The sequence below is a fragment of the Dermacentor silvarum genome, chromosome 1, assembly GCF_013339745.2.
Source record: "Dermacentor silvarum isolate Dsil-2018 chromosome 1, BIME_Dsil_1.4, whole genome shotgun sequence".
Taxonomy (NCBI): domain Eukaryota; kingdom Metazoa; phylum Arthropoda; class Arachnida; order Ixodida; family Ixodidae; genus Dermacentor; species Dermacentor silvarum.
Genome location: NC_051154.1, coordinates 3,352,509 through 3,370,539, shown reverse-complemented (window position 1 = coordinate 3,370,539; position 18,031 = coordinate 3,352,509). Strand labels below are relative to the sequence as shown.

General features: G+C 52.0%; 1 protein-coding gene across 3 annotated transcripts in view; it reads left to right on the top strand.

Moving 5' to 3' along the window:
* LOC119456152 (solute carrier family 15 member 2-like) overlaps window positions 1-18,031 on the top strand; it is a 322,715-nt gene that overhangs the window by 241,803 nt on the left and 62,881 nt on the right. For all 3 annotated transcript variants that reach the window (XM_049664629.1, XM_049664623.1, XM_037717785.2), the window contains 3 exons: window positions 7,280-7,401; window positions 7,461-7,542; window positions 7,596-7,712. In XM_049664629.1, the coding sequence (XP_049520586.1) occupies window positions 7,280-7,401; window positions 7,461-7,542; window positions 7,596-7,712 (321 nt within the window). The remainder of the gene's footprint in view (window positions 1-7,279; window positions 7,402-7,460; window positions 7,543-7,595; window positions 7,713-18,031) is intronic.

Below are 18,031 nucleotides of genomic sequence, written 5' to 3'. Positions count from 1 at the left end.
ACCCCTTCTCATACCCCGTGATGCTGCTTCAAGGCGAATGCCTTGGCCATGTGGAGGTGATCGACGACGTACAAATTACGAATGTTCCCGAAGCCACGTCCTGCGCCAGTTACAACATGCTCCGTTCTCTCTCTACGTCCGACCCTTTGCTCACAGGTGTGTTCGATTCATCATTTGCCGGTGGTCTCAACCAAACTCAGCGTTCTCAGCTTCTGCGCATCTTAGAAGAATTTCGTTCTTCTTTTGATGTCGGGCAACCGTCCCTGGGCCGGACGTCTGCTGTCACGCACCATATTGACACCAGCTCCCAACCGCCATTGCGGCAACGCCCATATCGCGTCTCTGCCACAGAACGTCGTGTGATTAATGAACAAGTGGACGATATGCTTCGCCGCGAAGTGATCCGACCCTCGAACAGTCCATGGGCATCTCCTGTCGTCCTTGTTACGAAAAAAGACGGCTCGGTACGGTTCTGTGTAGACTATCGGCGCCTGAACAAGATCACTCGCAAAGATGTACACCCGCTGCCGCGAATCGATGACGCTATCGATAGCCTACAAGGAGCAGAATTCTTTTCATCGCTAGATTTACGCTCCAGATATTGGCAAGTAACCATGGCTGACGTCGATAGGCCGAATACAGCCTTTGTCACACCCGACGGCTTATACGAATTTAACGTCATGCCGTTTGGACTTTGTAATGCGCCAGCAACCTTTGAACGCATGATGGACACAGTTCTGCGCGGTTTGAAGTGGCACACGTGCTTATGTTATCTCGACGACGTGGTTGTTTTTGCCTCTGACTTCACCACGCACCTTCAACGCCTACGGCGTGTTTTGATGTGCTTAGCAAACGCTGGCCTCCAACTGAACCTAAAGAAGTGCCGATTTGCAGCGCGGCAGCTCACGATACTAGGTCACGTCGTCTCGAAGGATGGAATCCTCACCGATCCAGCCAAACTTCGTGCCGTCGCCGAATTCCCTAAACCGACGTCCGTCAAGGAACTACGCAGTTTCGTAGGCTTGTGTTCCTACTTCAGGCCCTTTATTCGCAATTTCGCCACCGTTATATCGCCCCTGACGAAGCTCCTTGGAAGCAAGCGGACCCCTCCAATCGTGGTCGTCCGAGTGCGACGAGGCGTTCACTAAGCTCCGTCGTTTACTGACGTCTCCTCCCATTTTGCGCCACTACGACCCAACGGCAACTATTGAGGTACACACAGATGCCAGCGGTGTTGGCCTCGGCGCTGTCCTAGCGCAGCGCAAGGAAGGGTTTCCTGAATATGTTGTGGCATATGCAAGCCGTACGCTTACTAAAGCCGAGACCAATTACAGCGTCACGGAAAAAGAATGTCTGGCAATTATCTGGGCGCTTACTAAGTTCCGGCCCTATTTGTATGGTCGCCAATTTGATGTCGTCACGGACCATCATGCACTATGCTGGCTGTCGTCATTGAAGGATCCCTCAGGCCGTCTCGCCCGCTGGGCGCTTCGCTTACAGGATTACGATATCCGCGTGCTGTACCGCAACGGACGTCGGCATGCTGACGCTGACGCCCTCTCACGTTCTCCCTTGCCTGACGACAATGCCTGCTGCTCACTATCCCAGCTTAACGTTTCTTCCGTCGACATTGGGACCATCGCTTCCGAGCAGCCCAAGGACCCCTGGATTGCCTCCATCATAGACTTCCTTGCTGACCCGTCATCACAGCCAACCACTCGTGCGTGGCGCCGTCAAGCTCGCCATTTCTCCATTCGCAACGACCTGCTTCACCGACGCAATTACACCTCTGACGGCCGCCAGTGGTTATTAGTAGTACCTCGAAGCCTCCGTTCTGAGATCTGCGTATCGTTCAAATCTGATCCACAGTGTGCACACTCAGGACTTTTCAAAACCTACCAGCGCCTCCGACAACGCTACTACTGGCGAGGAATGTACAACTACGTTCAAAAGTTCGTTCGCTCATGCCCCGACTGTCAGCGCCGGAAATCTTCGCCCCAGCTCTCGCCAGCTGGTCTGCAGCCTCTGCCCTGCCCTACCCGGCCGTTAGGGCGCGTTGGCATCGATTTGTATGGGCCACTTCCCTTGACGTCGGCTGGTAACCGCTGGGCCATTGTGGCAGTAGACCACCTTACGCGATACGCCGAAACCGCCGCTCTCCCAGCAGCTACAGCGGGCGATGTTGCCTCATTCCTGCTTCGCCGATTCATCCTGCGGCATGGTCCACCTCAAGAACTGCTCAGAGATCGCGGACGCGTCTTCCTGTCGGAAGTAGTTTAAGCAATTCTCAAGGAGTGCCACGTTGTTCATTGTACGACTACGGCGTACCACCCTCAAACGAATGGCCTCACAGAACGCTTCAACCGTACACTCGGCGACATGCTTTCAATGTACGTCACCTCCGACCACACGAACTGGGACGCCATTCTGCCCTTCGTGATCTACGCGTATAATACCGCCACGCAGAGCACCACTGGATTTTCACCCTATTTCTTACTGTATGGTCGACACCCTTCGCACACCATCGACACCATTCTACCGTACCGGCCGGATGCATCAGAGTGTGTGCCTATTTCTGACACGGCCAGGCATGCAGAAGAGTGCCGCGTCCTAGCACGGGCCTTTACTTCCGATGATCAAGAGCGCCAGAGGAGCACTCGCGGTGACGCCACTTGCCACTTCCACGGTCACCTTCGATCCGGGAGCGCTCGTGTGGATCTCAGTCCCTTTGACTGCCCCTGGCCTCTCATCAAAACTGGTCCCGAAGTATGAAGGCCCTTATCGTGTTCTCAAACGCGCATCTCCTGTCAACTACGTTATAGAAACAGTTGAGCCATCTTCAGACATGCGCCGCCGTGGACGCGGCATTGTCCATGTCGACCGTCTAAAGCGTTACTTCGACCCGCTCATCGTGACGAGCTGTTAGGTCGCCGGGCGGCTCCCTTATCGTTCCCGGGGGTGATTGTAGCGAAGAAGACAGACACTAGTGGGTTCAGCGCTACGGGATCTAAACGCTAGTGGGTCGAGCGCTCTCGCTCAGCAACGACTCTCGTGCTTTGAAGCTGTAACTGCCCTGCCCGTCGACGTTGCGCTGCTCCGAGGTCTTCCAATAAACACCTTTAGACTTGAAAAGTACGGTTCCGTGTCTTATTTCCCTGAAGAACAGCACTATGCCTTTCTGCTGTTCGCTACATCTCTTTGAGAACCGCTGTGTCACACTAGTCCTTCGGGCCATAAGACACGCCATCTTTTCGGCAACAAGCACTTTCCTTTGAGTCTCCCCTAGCTGCAATCGCCACTCAGCTTTAAGCTGCGGGATGATTTGTCTATTAAAAATGAGTACTTTCTTTCAGTGCCGCAGCCGATAAAGGGCAACATATTTAGCTCACATCACGCTTTCTGTCGTGGCGACGCCCTGCTGGGCCGCGCATGTAAACGCTCAAAATGGAAGCAGCAATGTCCGTGAAAAAACTAAAAAAATAAATAATAAGGTATCGACTCGCCACAGTCCACGCATTTCCTTCTTGCCCCATAAAATCTGGACTTTAGCCAAAGGAGGCACGTAGGCCAAAGGATGCACTTGCGCTACAAGAATACGATGCACCAACTTGCCCAATCTGCAGTACTTCTGAACGTACAGTGGAGTCTGTGACACACATGGAAAGTTGAAATGCACTCACATGTCCCTTCAATGATTCATCATGCAGTTAGGACACACGGAAAATAAATACCAAGGTCAGTAGAATACAAGACTCCCAACTGTAGAATTAAGAAGAACGATAACTTTATTGATAGTCCGCCGAGTTATTCGAGAATTTGGGCGAATACCCCTGCATAGGCGTCGGCCACGACCCCTTGAGCTCTGGCGGCTTCCTCGGCCCGCTGGACGGCCCAGAGTTGGTCTTCAAGGGCGGAGCTGAGCAGCGTAGTCTCCCAGCGCGTTCTGTTCGCGGCTGCGTCCCCGTCTGGAACAGTCGTCGTCACCCCATTATTGTGATCGTCCGGTTCTCGCCACACAGTCGTCGTCATTCCAGCTTCGTCATGCGATTCTCATGATGCTGTCGTCGTCATACAGTCGTCGTCACCCCATTGTCGTCATCATCCGGTTCTCTTGATACAATCGTCGGCACCCCATTGCCGTCATCATCCGGTTCTCGCCACACAGTCTTCGTCATTCCAGCTTCGTCATGCGATTCTCATGATGCTGTCGTTGTCGTACAGTCGTCGTTCGCCATTCTCGTCATCATCCGGTTCTCGCCACACAGTCGTCGTCATTCCAGCTTCGTCATGCGATTCTCATGATGCTGTCGTCGTCATACAGTCGTCGTTCCCATTGTCGTCATCATCCGGTTCTCGCCACACAGTCGTCGTTATTCCAGCTTCGTCATGCGATTCTCATAATGCTGTCGTCGTCATACAGTCGTCGTCACCCCATTGCCGTCATCATCCGGTTCTCGTCATACAGTCGTCGTCACCCCATTGTCGTCATCATCCGGTTCTCGCCACACCGTCGTGGTCATTCCAGCTTCGTCATGCGATTCTCATGATGCTGTCGTCGTGATACAGTCGTCGTCACCCCATTGCCGTCATCATCCGATTCTCGCCACACAGTCGTCGTCATTCCAGCTTCGTCATGCTATTCTCATGATGCTGTCGTCGTCATACAGTCGTCGTCACCCCATTGTCGTCATCATCCGGTTCTCGCCATACAATCGTCGGCACCCCATTGCCGTCATGCGATTCTCATGATGCTGTCGTCGTCATACAGTCGTCGTCACCCCATTGCCGTCATCATCCGATTCTCGCCACACAGTCGTCGTCATTCCAGCTTCGTCATGCTATTCTCATGATGCTCTCGTCGTCATACAGTCGTCGTCACCCCATTGCCGTCATCATCCGGTTCTCGCCACACAGTCGTCGTCATTCCAGCTTCATCATGCGATTCTCATGATGCTGTCGTCGTCATACAGTCGTCGTCACCCCATTGCCGTCATCATCCGATTCTCGCCACACAGTCGTCGTCATTCCAGCTTCGTCATGCTATTCTCATGATGCTGTCGTCGTAATAGAGTCCTCGTCACCCCATTGTCGTCATCATCCGGTTCTCGCCATACAATCGTCGGCAACCCATTGCCGTCTTGCGATTCTCATGATGCTGTCGTCGTCATACAGTCGTCGTCACCCCATTGCCGTCATCATCCGATTCTCGCCACACAGTCGTCGTCATTCCAGCTTCGTCATGCTATTCTCATGATGCTGTCGTCGTCATACAGTCGTCGTCACCCCATTGCCGTCATCATCCGGTTCTCGCCACACAGTCGTCGTCATTCCAGCTTCATCATGCGATTCTCATGATACTGTCGTCGTCATACAGTCGTCGTCACCCCATTGCTGTCATCATCCGATTCTCGCCACACAGTCGTCGTCATTCCAGCTTCGTCATGCTATTCTCATGATGCTGTCGTCGTCATACAGTCATCGTCACCCCATTGCCGTCATCATCCCACGCTGCAGTTACAAGATGAATAGATACCAACTCGCCCAACTTTCAGTGCTTTTGCAATTATTTGTTGTATTTTAAGGTATTCGGCTGAGGGAAAGTGTAGGTGTAGAATGCACCGCATGTGCCTTGTTCGCATTCGACGGAGGATAGAAAGATAATGTCCGAAAGAGGAGGCAAGCCCTTGACGCGCCCGAGATAGGCGTGGCAAGCGGCTCACGGCAAGTGTGCAGATAGACAGAGGCCTAGTGACGGTATTGCTGAATTGCGATAATACGTTGATAACAATACGGGGCGCTGGCGCGTTTTGTTGCGCAGGCTTCCGTGCTTGAAGCGCGGAAGCACCGTGCCGCGCAGGGTGCGCTCATGTTGTCATACCCGGCTTTATCTCGACATTTCTTGTTTCCTGCTGTTTTTGCACGTTCCTTGCTATCTTCGTTCATTGACTGCCATCGAGCAAACTCGGGTAAAACTCGTGCGAACTAGAAACTCGGCACATCCTGCATAGCACCTCAACTCGCGTTTATTTCAAACGGTCGTCTATTTTATGCACTGCGCATCAGGTATTATCGGCCAAGAAAGTAAACGGACCACGGCTCCGACGGCCGGAGCGGCTGCCTGGCCACAACGGGGCGCTGCTGTCTCGCTCCGCGCGCTTGGGTCGAGGGTACTGTGGGTGACGTTAAGCTTCTCCCTCACTCTCGCGCGGTGTCTTGTCACGCTTGATAAAATGCCTAGTGCGTCGTACGGTTGCTCTGCTGCTGGCGGTCGCGATGAAAGGGACCGTGCATAGCCGGTATTAACACATAGCGCTGTCGCGCAGCAGCCGACGGCCGCAGGGAATGAAACCCCGGCACTTTGAAAGAACGAAGACCTGCTCTGTTTTTTTTTTCTTGCCTATATTGACCTTATCTTTCATACTAGTGTCTGTCGCATCATGCACGCATCATGCACGCATCATCATACAAAATATTGCATAAGTCAATCAGTTCATACATGAGATAGTATGGTCAATCAGTTGGTCAATGACATGGTTATAGTTGTTTCGAAATTGTTCGTGTTTAAGTTTCTGAACATTGTACAGAAACAGGGCGGCGATTTTCACGTTGTGTCGACAATAATCGCACGCCGATAAAAGCAGTGGACCCTTGCGCAGTAGTGAGCGTACGCGCCTGTGGCGTCCGTTCGGTGTCTGCCACCGATGGATGTATGCCTTTGGAACGGGGCGCTGGGTTGCGCCACCAAGCTCTTGTTATGTTTTTGCCAAATGTCCTACCTATATTACAAAAAAAAAAAAAACGCGAAGAATTCTCCTCAACAAACTTTTTTGAACCACTATTGGGAACTTTGTTTTTGTTCGCCTCCGTTGTTTGTCGTCTCCCTACTTCCACCAAACTTACAATCGCCTCTTACTAATCTCTATTGCGGACATGTTTACCTTCTACTTGCGCCAGCGTTGCGGATGCATCCATTGCTGGCGCTATATGAAGGTCTCCCATAGTGTTACGTGGAAGTTTCATGACCAGATAGAACGTATTAAAGGGCCCTGGTAATAGCAACCGTGGTAATAGTATAAACACGAACATACTGTATTGTGCCATGTTGCCTGTGCATTTTTTCATTCCCCCTCCTGTAATGCCTATTGACGGCACAAGATCTGAGCCCACTGGACGGCGCCTTGCAATGTTTTGTACAGTTCTGTGCATTAAATGACTATCGCGTGCGTGACGGACCAGCAGAACAGGCCTAGTGACGACGTTGCTTTGTGCGTGTGCGCAGCTCGGCTACCAGGTGCTGCCGGACCAAATGCAGCTGGTGAACCCCCTGCTCATACTGGTGCTAGTGCCTGTTTTCAGCTACGGCGTATATCCCATGTTCAACCGGTGCAACCTGCTCAATAGGTGCGTCTTTCGGCGTGCCCATTGCTGCGTACGTGAACCAATCGCTTGTGCCAATGCAGGCCCCTGCAGAAGATCACTGTAGGGGGTGTGGCGGCCGCTGCTGCGTTCGCCGTCGCCGGTTGCGTTGACATGGCGCTCGAGGTGAGTAAAGCCTCTCCTGGATATCCTCTTGGCGCTCACTGCCGCACGCGCAGAGTGGTGCCGAGGCCCCCTCACCGGCCGGCTTCACAAGGGTCGCGTTCGTCAACACCCTGCCCTGCCCAGTGCAAGTGAGCGGCCCCCAGCTTGAACTGCGGCTTCAGCCCGGAATGGTGAGCACCATCACAGCTTTTCCTCAGTGAAACAGCGGCGCATGGTAAGTGCGTACCGACTCACTGGCCCGACTTAAGGCCATTGGGGTCTCGTGGGTTTGCACCAACGTTCAAGGAACGGTAGTGCCATGCGCAATCACGCTTATATGGCTACCCAGCGTGACACTGCGATGTCGTATGCAGCATCTGTTTTTTTTTTCTTTTTTTTTTTGCAACAGCCTTAATAACGAAACCGTTGAATAGCGTGCGCTTTTCTATTAACAGGTATACGTGCTTTAGAGATGACAGCCAATTATAGTTATTCAGGTATTATGTCGTGATCTTTTGCTACATTACGAAGAATATACAACTGCTTGCTCACACTTCTGAGTGATTCAATAAGCCGAGCTAGCTAAGCCGGTATTCCAGAGCTGGCATTGAAGCGCCAGCAATGGTTGCAAGCGTATATTTCTGGTTGTGTGAGGAGGGCCGGTCACGTGGTACGTAAACAAGCCGGTACGTAAGCCGGTGGTTCTTCAATAATAAACATCAGTTGTTAGAAAGCGCTCGTCCTTGTGTCTCCTTTTCTTCGTCCCTGTTTGTTTGCGCACAGAAACTTAAGAAAATGAATCTGTTCCAACTAGGCCGACTCGCAGTTATGCTTCACGTAAACAAGCCGACTGTGCGTACTGGTGGAACACAAAACAAACGCGCTATAATTGGCGTCACATTGTTTTCTGTCATCCGCTTCTACCACAGTTTTCTGTGTCAGATAGAAAAGATCGCACTTAAGTGGACGCCGTAGATCGCTTATTCTACAACAAAGTTCATGTGGCTTCTCCACTAAAGCGATCGGGTCGCGAGCTTTGATGAAAAATGCTGAGTTATATCATTTGTTTAGCTGTCCTGGATCGCAGTTGCAGATGCAAGGAATTATTCATCATGGCGACGTCGCAGCCGGTGACTGGTGCAATTAAATTATTTTGTAAGCCATCATTTTTCTGCCCGCCCGAGCAGGGAAAGACATAAAAAAACTGTCAGCCCTTCCACTGGGGTGTAGATGAAAGACCAGCGAAGCTTTGCTATGGTGGGAATTATGTATTTCCAATTCTGACTATTAAGATGTGATGGTGTAATTGGTTAATTGAACTATTCATGAATGAGAAATATATATGACCCGGTGGCTTTCATTTATTTAGTGACCACAGGGACCATGGCCTTATGGTCGCTACGGTAAACCGCCATAGGGTCTACGGCAAAGGTTGGCACGTTCTTCATAAACACGTCACCAACGCCGCGCGCGTTCCATGCGAATGCGGGCAAAACGCCGCCGCCGTCGACTACAGTTCTGCGCGTTGCTGGTGCTGCTACATGTCCAAGTTTATACAGCTCCTCAGAATTTTGAGAATCACAGACCATAAACAAATGTCATGAAACAAAACACCGGCAGCGCATACCTTTTATTTTCAATCTCAGACTGAAAACTTGGACACATTCACTTACTAACTGAATTAACAAGGATGGTGTCAGCGCGCACAAGCGAACATGAATAGATCACACTCGATGACCGCACACAACCGCTGTCAAAACGCTGGCGTAAGCAAGTGCGCCAGCAGCAGCGAGCGAAGGTTCATGTGGTCTATCGCTTCAACGGAGCGGCGGAAGCACAGCGCAAAGAAAGGTAGGAGCCGTGTTGCAGATCGCTTTCAAGATACGGTGCGCGCGACCGCCCGTCGCCGCGCAAAGTACAAGTACGCAGTAAATTGCTCGCAGGGCAAAAGCCGGACTTCCTCCCTCCCGCGCTGCATTTCCGCTTTTCTCCTTTCGCGTGGGTGATTGAGTCGCCAGTTCCCTTGCGCCCGGTCGCAAGATACGCATCTGGTGCCGCAGCTAAACGTCGCCTCCCCTCCCTCCCTCCCTTACGTTCCCCCACGGCCTTTCGCGCCACGGAAGAAGTCGCGTTTGCTCTCCGCCGTGCGTTCGGCGTGAAAGCGCGCGTCCCTCGCGCGCTTTCACTAGCACATACAGCATACGGCCAATGAGAGTTTTTTTTTGTACACGCGGACACGACCATCGGAGACTGAGCCTTAACAGCTTCGCTGTAAAATTCGGGGTAGCTTGCACTAGTGGCGCAAGGCTAAAGACACAGCGGAGCTGATCGGTTCCTAGCTGGTCCTGGCTATACGAAGTGATGCTAAGTTATACGAAGTGTATAAGCATTTCCTTGTGGTACGTGGCATCGGGAAACACCTCGCGAAGCACTTGCAGTCCGAGCACACGTAGGGGAAGTGGGGCGAAAGCTATGCACAGTGTACGGGCGGTGCGCAGCAGACGATACGCCGGGATGATGTCACGGCGCATGCGCAGTAGCGCGCAGCTGGTGGGAGCTCGGCCGAGCCGCCGCTAGAGGCGCCTGCTGCAGTCACGGACACCGCGAGCGTTCGACGCTAATGCGGGGAAACATAGAAGCGGAGATGGCGTCGACAGCACCTCTGCGCGTTGCCTCGTTGGTGCTGATACAATTTGTTTGCGTCTCTCTCTCTCGCTTTCATTTTCTCTCTCTCTCTCTCCCGAGCATAGCGCGCTATGCTCCGCGAGGTGGTTGCTAGGCAACGCAGTGGCAGGCGGCTCACATTACGGCCGGCTTAAACAGCTCCGCTGTTAAAACGTTACAGTGACGTTTCACTTCATGACTGCAGGTAACGCGCAAGCGTATGGGTGCTATAGCGCACACGACGCTACCGGCCCTCGGGGCACCTAGACGCCTACACTGTCCGCATCGCAGATCGTATTGAAGACGGGGCTCGCGCGGCTGCGCCATACGAAGCAGCCCCCGGAGTAGAACGCCACTAGTAAACATTCGCTTACTAACTAAATTAACAAGCATGGTGTCAGCGCGCGCAGGCAAACATGAACACATCACACTCGCTTGCTGTCAAAACGCTGGCGTGTGGAATCGCCGCAGCAGCAGCGAGCGAAGTGACATTCGTGCTGTCGCTTCAACGCAAACTGAGCAGCGAGAACACAGCGCACGCAAAGGTTCGACCCGGGGACCCACTCTGATATCTTCCACATGGTGTGGGCATGCACTAAATATCCCCACGTCCCCTTCCCGAAAGGCATGGGTGACTGTCCTCCTCAACTGCTCCTAGCTGGAGTCGCAATGGGCTCTGGTGAAACGGGCGCAAGACGGGGCCTCATCGTGCGGTGTCCCGGACTAGGGACGCCGACCATATAGCGGTGCACTCTGTGGCCCCCAAACTCTCTCTATTAGACACCACCACCACTGTTCCCTCAAAGCAGATAGCTTTTAAGATAAAGTGCGCGCGGCCTAAGAACAACGCCCCCTTCCCACCCGCGGTGCCATGCGCGGCACGGATGACGGCGCGCGAGATTGAGCCGCCATTGTCGGCTCACCGTCGCATGCTTTCACTCGCGCGCGCGAGGACGATGTTCTCACGAGAGGAACGCGGTACGTCCGTATCGCAAACAAAACCTGTAACAACTGCCTGAGGGGGTCAACCCCCTCTGCCTACCTTCCTCCTCCGCGAAGCTTCGCTGCGTTTATTTTTCCCCTCTTCGCTCAACGACTTTCGTCTAGGTGATGTTGCCGAGCGCTCATTGTGTTGCTAGCTAACAACCTAAGGGCAACGACTGGCTAATATCTGTGGAGAGGAAGGCGAGAATTTAGGTCTGAAATTTAGCATTAAAAATCAGGTGTCATGGTATTCAATGAAAACAGTCAACAGACAGTACAGGGTCAGGAAATACCTTGGTATATGAATAAACGGAGGCAATAGATATATGGAAACAGAAGAAGAAACAATAACAGCAAAGGGGAAGAGAAATGCGGCCATAATGGAACACAGAGCGCTATGGGGATACACTAGATACGAGGTGTTCCGTGCTATGTGGAAAGGTAAACTGTTCCAGGGCTAACGTTTGGAAATGCGGTTGTTTGCTTCAAGTCAGAGTTGTTTGTTTGCTTGAAGCCTCCTTGAAGCCCTTGGGTTCAGCGAGATCAGGGGAAAGTAAACATGTCCACACTAGAGATTACTAAGAGGCAATTCGAAGATTGGTGGAAGAAAAGTAGGGAAACGGCAAACAACGTACAAAAAAAATTGGAGGGCGCTTAAGCTTCGCCTTTAAGAGCGGAACGCGATAGCGTTATCGGACCCGTTCGCATCGCATTTTTCTTTGAGTAGGCTTCACTGCAACACAGAACGTGGGAAAGCAAGCTTACAAAGATAAAGGTTACACCGATCCCCTTAAAGTCGGCTTCACTTTTCAACACAAATGCATTGCTGGGAAGACGTTTTTCCAGGGGCAACATACGAGTCATCTTATATTAAAATGTGAAGGCCCTAGGACTTTTTTATTATTTTAATTATTGTGTGCTTTTGCCCCGACGCGCGCGCGTGTTCAAAACGCATTAGGCAGGCCAAATCCCAATTTGACCTGCCGAGGATGCGAGCGCCATCTGGCTAAGATTTTCGCAAGTAGCCTACCCGAGCGCGCCACTGTTGGTATGGTAGAAATGCTAGAGGGGCTTGTGTTTGAGTTTCCTCGGAACAGAATTATGTTTTCTCGTACATTTAAATAAAGTCCTACGCCACCATGTCTGTAGGTTGTGGTGAAGTCGTACTTTACTATTTTTCTAACGGATTTTATTGTGGGAAATTAATTTTTTTTCACTAACACCTTGCACCACGTGGAGGGCCTGCGTGGTCGGGGTAGTTCGGGATGATTTCCTCCTGCCCCTACACCTTGCGTCACGCGCAGGGCCGGCGCGGTCGGGGTCGTTCAGGCTGATTTTCTCCGCCATGTACGCCGACACCGACGTCGGATTTTCTGCGACACGGGGCTCTTGACGCTATCGCGTTAAAACAAAGTTTCCAATAGGGGTTTGGTGATAAAATTCTTCGTTTCTTTTTTAACAGCAGAGCTGTTTAAGCCGGCCGTAAGTTGTGCCGCGAGCCGCAAAACCTCACCGAGCTATGACGTCATTGCGATAGCAACCCCATACGAGCTGTGCGATAGCTTCGCAAAACTCCGCGCCTCCGTGTGGAGTCTTGCGCTTCGCAAGACTTGGCACTATTCTTGCTCTCACTGCTTCGCATAATGCACGAAACTGCGACCTAATGGTGGGCAGTTGTCATGAGTCACCGACAAGACGTGTGATAATGTGGAAAAAGACGAAGACGCCGGCCGAAAAAACAGAGAAGGGACCCACAGGTGACGTGAAGCGCGAGAGAAACAAGAAATGAAGAAAAAGGAGACGCAGGCGGATATGAGCTGGCATTGCTGACGTGGTCGAGAAGCAGTTCCATCTCCAGCTGTGCTCTGTAGACGGGAGGCAGCAGCTTCGGGGACCACGGACCGGAGAGGGGACGTTCGCGAGTTGGCCAGCGACAACTCCAGAGCCCCAACTGCGTCGCCGTGGCTGTGTTCCGCGGCCCCGATCCAGCCGGTTGCTGTCCTTTGCCACGAAGGCAATCGCCAACGCCACGTCAGCGGCTCAACGGCCGACTGGCCCAGACCGCGTCCTGTGCCACGCGGGTCTCTGCGCAAGAACGCAACCTCATCGCTCTCGACCGAGGTCGACGCCCACGCTGCGTCGGAACCACGCAGGCCAACGTCCTTTGCCACGCTGGGCCGGATTCCGACATGACTGGCGATGGTCAGAACGTTCGTTCGTTCGTGACTTCGCGTGGGTTAGTCGAGCGGAGGACTAATATGTAGTGATGGCTTGTTTGTTTATTTATCTGTATAGCTAGGTTTTGTGCTGCATCGTGTGTGTATAGTGTTTATAGTCTGTTAGGATAGTTTGCTGTTTGTTTTTCATCATTAGAATTTTTTAGATAAATGTTCTACCTATTTGCTTTCTGTCTCTGTCAGTTTCTGGAACGCCGAAATTCGTGACAGGCAGTGTACCGGTTACACGTTCGGTGGCAGCAGTCAATCATTCTGGACGTTGATATAGCAGAAACAGGGACTCATTCAGAAAACTTCCATTGACATAGGAATGCTTACAACCAGCTAGGGTCTGACACATCCGAGCTGCACCGAAGGCACCAACCAATAACATTGTTGCCACATTGAATCGGCTGAGCTACACATGGAAGATAAGTGGCGTTAGCATAAACGCCGCATTTGCCAGGCCCGTCTGCACAACGCGTCAGTCACTCACAAAAGACAGAAAAGCAGCCACTTTGCGAACAAATCATGGTGAGGAACAAGGCAGGTGTAGATCTGCCACCGATCACTGCTTCTCCACTTCGTGACAGTATGCAGAGTGGTGCTGCGGTCAGAGGCCTGTCGCATAGCGTGCGTCGTCGACTTTGTTGTTCTTTCACGCATGTAATATATAAAATATTTTTTTTCTGACGAAAACATTTTATTGCAATAGCAATTATATCAACACTCCAGGCGCATTTCTGCCGTCGGCGTCGCCGTCAGGTTCCATAGTCCACTGGCGATAAAATCGTCGCCGCGCGCTGTATGTTGTATGTTGTTGCAGCTCGATGTGACGTTCGGGCAAGGGAATCCACCAAGCCCATTGAGGAGTATATACGGTAGTAGAAATAAGGAAACTGATTTAATTTACATTATTTACACTGGCTCCGGGTACGGAAGCCCACTCCATCAGGAGCACATTCCACGTCTCAGTTCGTCTCAGGTCACGGTAACACCTCCCCAATGCACTCAAGGTGTCTCCTTATAAAACATCGGTCTTCCCTAGTTAACCCGACTAGGGAATCAGATGACCTTGGTGCGGCCAATCAGAGGGGTCGTATGGTTCGCTGAACTCCGCCTCTAATGTTGCACCTTCGAAGCCAGGACGAGGCAATCCGGAAACAGGGGGTACACACTAGAGATGAGCAAAACGGCTCACTTCAGTGAGCGGCTCGGAACGGCTCAGCTCACTGAAATGAACCGGTTCATTTGAACGGCTCACCGGTTCACTTAAACGTGTAACCTGTGCTATGCATATTCTATAGTTATGTGGCCTTGAAAAAAAAACGATATATGCATAATAACCGTGTTATTGGTATTTTCGCTATGTTTAGAGAATATTTTTGCATATATTAAAAGCGTGAATTTTTAGTTGTAATGAAGCTTTATTTTCTGATATTGGGGATAAAATGCTTTTGATACTGTGACAGGCAAAATGCGACGTACTTTTTTCAGAAAAAAAATATGTAACTTCATCGTCATTACAGCAGCTTGTCCGTTTTTGTGGTACTTTAAAATCAACTTTTGTAAAACTAAGAACACAAAATGATTGTACATTATGTTTCAACTTTATTAATTTATTCACATACGTACGTTCACTATAGTATGAGTAAGCTGTAACGCCATGCAAAATGAATGTAGAAATCATTTCTTGAAGTACAATACAAAAATCATACCAAAGATCCACAAAACTGCCGCACGTACCTTTCGTTTTTTTTTTTTTCTCTTGAGTGCACGCGCGATACTGGCGATCATGCCATCATACACCAGGACAAAAAAAAAGGAAAAAAAAGAAATGAAGTTCTATTACAACACAACAGATCATTGGCCTCATTTTATTGACGTGCTAATGATACACGCTCAGAAAATGCACTGAAGTGAATGTCATGGGCGACATTTTCATGACTACACTAATTAGCACAAATGAAGACCAGGACGTAAACTGTACGTTCACCTCTTGTCGTTAAAGGGCCCCTAAACCACCCAGAGGTCGAAATTTAGTTGTGGTGTTGCAGTTGTGCACGAGTCTACAACGAACACATAGCCGCGAGAATGTTTCGAAATGGTGCCGTAATAGCGGAGTTACACGCGTTTGATGATCGAAAAACGGTCCTCGCTCGTTTCTCTCTTTCCTTCGCTACTCTCCTCATCGGCTGGTCTCCCCTCCTCACCGAGTGCTTCTCGAAAGGTCACGTGACATGCGTCATCGCCAACGCGCTTCTCAAAACACTGCATACTTCCGGTCACGTCCACGCTAGCGGCACATATACCGACGGCGAACCGTCCGCCAGTGCCGTAGAACGTCTGCCGCGCGAGAGGTGTACAAAGTAGACGGCAGTTCGGCTGGCGCCCCGCCCGCTGCACCATCAATGGCCCAATCGACGACCGCGAACCTGCGCGCCTCCGCCACCGGCAACGAAAACATCAGCTGCAGCCGAAGGGCTCGGCTGTGCTCGCATCGCAGCCGACGGCGCCGCTAATATCAGCCTATTTTTCTTCTTTGTGTACAAGTATTGCGAAAAGCGATAACAACGATAAGAAAATATTGCGGCTTGTGAGCGTCGGTATTTCATTTCAAAGCGCCGTCCGTTTTAGCTTTGAAGGGAACCACAAAAGGCCTAGCGACGATATCGGCGCCGTCGAGCGATCAGCGGCGGTGAATCTGCCGCACAAATAAGTCCCTGTCTCATCCTCTCTAGGTACGGCAAGGAAATCTCGCCGTTCGCGAGCAAGAACCGCTGTCGAACGGCGGCCCGCGAATGGCAAACGGCGTGCGATGAGTTACCGTGCCGGTAACGTGGACTCAGCGCTTCTCGGCTACCCGCTGTTGCTGCGGTGCCGGCCCGTGTTATGCGAAGCGTACCGCTATAGACCCTGTGTTGCGCGCACGTCTGGAAAGGCCAACACTGTCGCACTCTGTTTGCGCAGCTAATCAGACCGCTAAGCACGACTGTGTCGGAACGCGAGCGATTTGGCACTTGCGTTGCGGGCTGTAATTACCGATTGGCAAGGGCGCACAAACGAGCAACACTTCGAGGAAGAGCAGAAAGCGTGCGTACCTGCTAGCAGACTAACCGGAAGTCGTAGGTTCTTGTTCAACCAATGGACATCGTTTCCGCAGTTGACATCACCAGATTCCCGCTGCTGACATCGTGACGACCGCTGGGGATACCGGAAAGGCGAGGGGAGGAGAACGGTATTGTTTTTTTTTTAATGTTCAAAAAATATCTGAGGTGGTTTAGGGGCCCTTTAATGACACGGGAGACCATCTTCGAAGTGTTATTTGACCAGCGCACGATGTGCGATCGGTGAGAGTCGTGCGACATCGTTCGAACAGCAGCAGGCAACGAACGGTACCATCCTTTGCCAATTAAGACTTCTTTACTCCTCCCCTCGGTGGCATCGGGTGCCACACCATAAGACGCACAAAAAAACAAGGGTACTGGTGTGCACACCACACACTGCGAGCGAGTACAAGTAGCACGAGTCGGCCCACACCGGCCACCATTCGTCGGTCAGAAATCGAAAAACATCGAAACCCAGCAGAAGACCCAGCTCTGACGGAACGGTTCGGCACGGCTCATTCAAGGAGAGAGAACCGGCTTCCTCACTACGAAAGAACCGCCGCTCACTCACTGAACCACGGCTCCCTCGGTCTTCAAAAGAGCGGCCCGCTCCTGAGCGCTCAGGAGCGAGCCGGATCTTTTGAGCCGCTCTTTTGAAGAGCGAGGGAGCCGTGGTTCCGTAAGTGAGCGGCGGTTCTTTCGTTCTTCAGCCGAAGGCGAGGAGGTGAAGGCGACTCTTGCGAGGAAGGGCGGGAGGGCAGTTGCTTTCTCGTACCGCTAATAGATGGCGCGGAAGTCGCACCCAGCAGAAGACCCGGCTCTGATGGGACGCATCGGCACGGCTCTCTGAACGCGAGAGAACCGCTCCCTTTCTCCAAAAGAACCGCCGCTCATTTTTACTGAACGACCGCTCACTCGCTCTTTAAAAAGAGCCACTCACAAGACCCATCTCTAGTACACACTCCTTCCACGAAAGTCGGTGACTTAGTTTCTTGCCCTCCGACGGTTCTCTTGCCAGGGTCGGGAGAATGGCCTTCACGCTAATCCCCGCTTCTAACGAAGGGTGGCGGTTGTGGTCGGTCGCCTCTAAGTGAGCTGCTTTGTCCGAACGGCACTGTCACCGTCTGGGCGACGCTGATGTAAGGGGTGGCATCGGGGAAAGCACCCAACGAATGCGCACTGCCGAGTTGGGGCGCTTGTTTGCCCGTCTCGTCGGTGTCGGGGACTGTCGCCGTCTGGGCGACGCTGACGAAACGGGCTGCCTTGTGGGGAACGTACAAGTTATACGCTGGCCCAGGTAGATACGTAACAATGTGCGAGTGAAAGCGTGCGAGGATGAGCAGGTGATCGCGGCTCAATCTCGCGCACGCAAGGGAGGAAAGCGGGAAACAAGCGCACCGTTTTCCGGAGGCATGGACAGGGTAGGGGGGGGGGGGGTCGTGTTCTACTGCGGGGGAGGGTAGGGACGGGGGAGGGTCGTTCTACTCTTGGCGGTCTGGACGGCCGCGCACGCCCGCCTAGGCGCTGTATCTTGAAAGC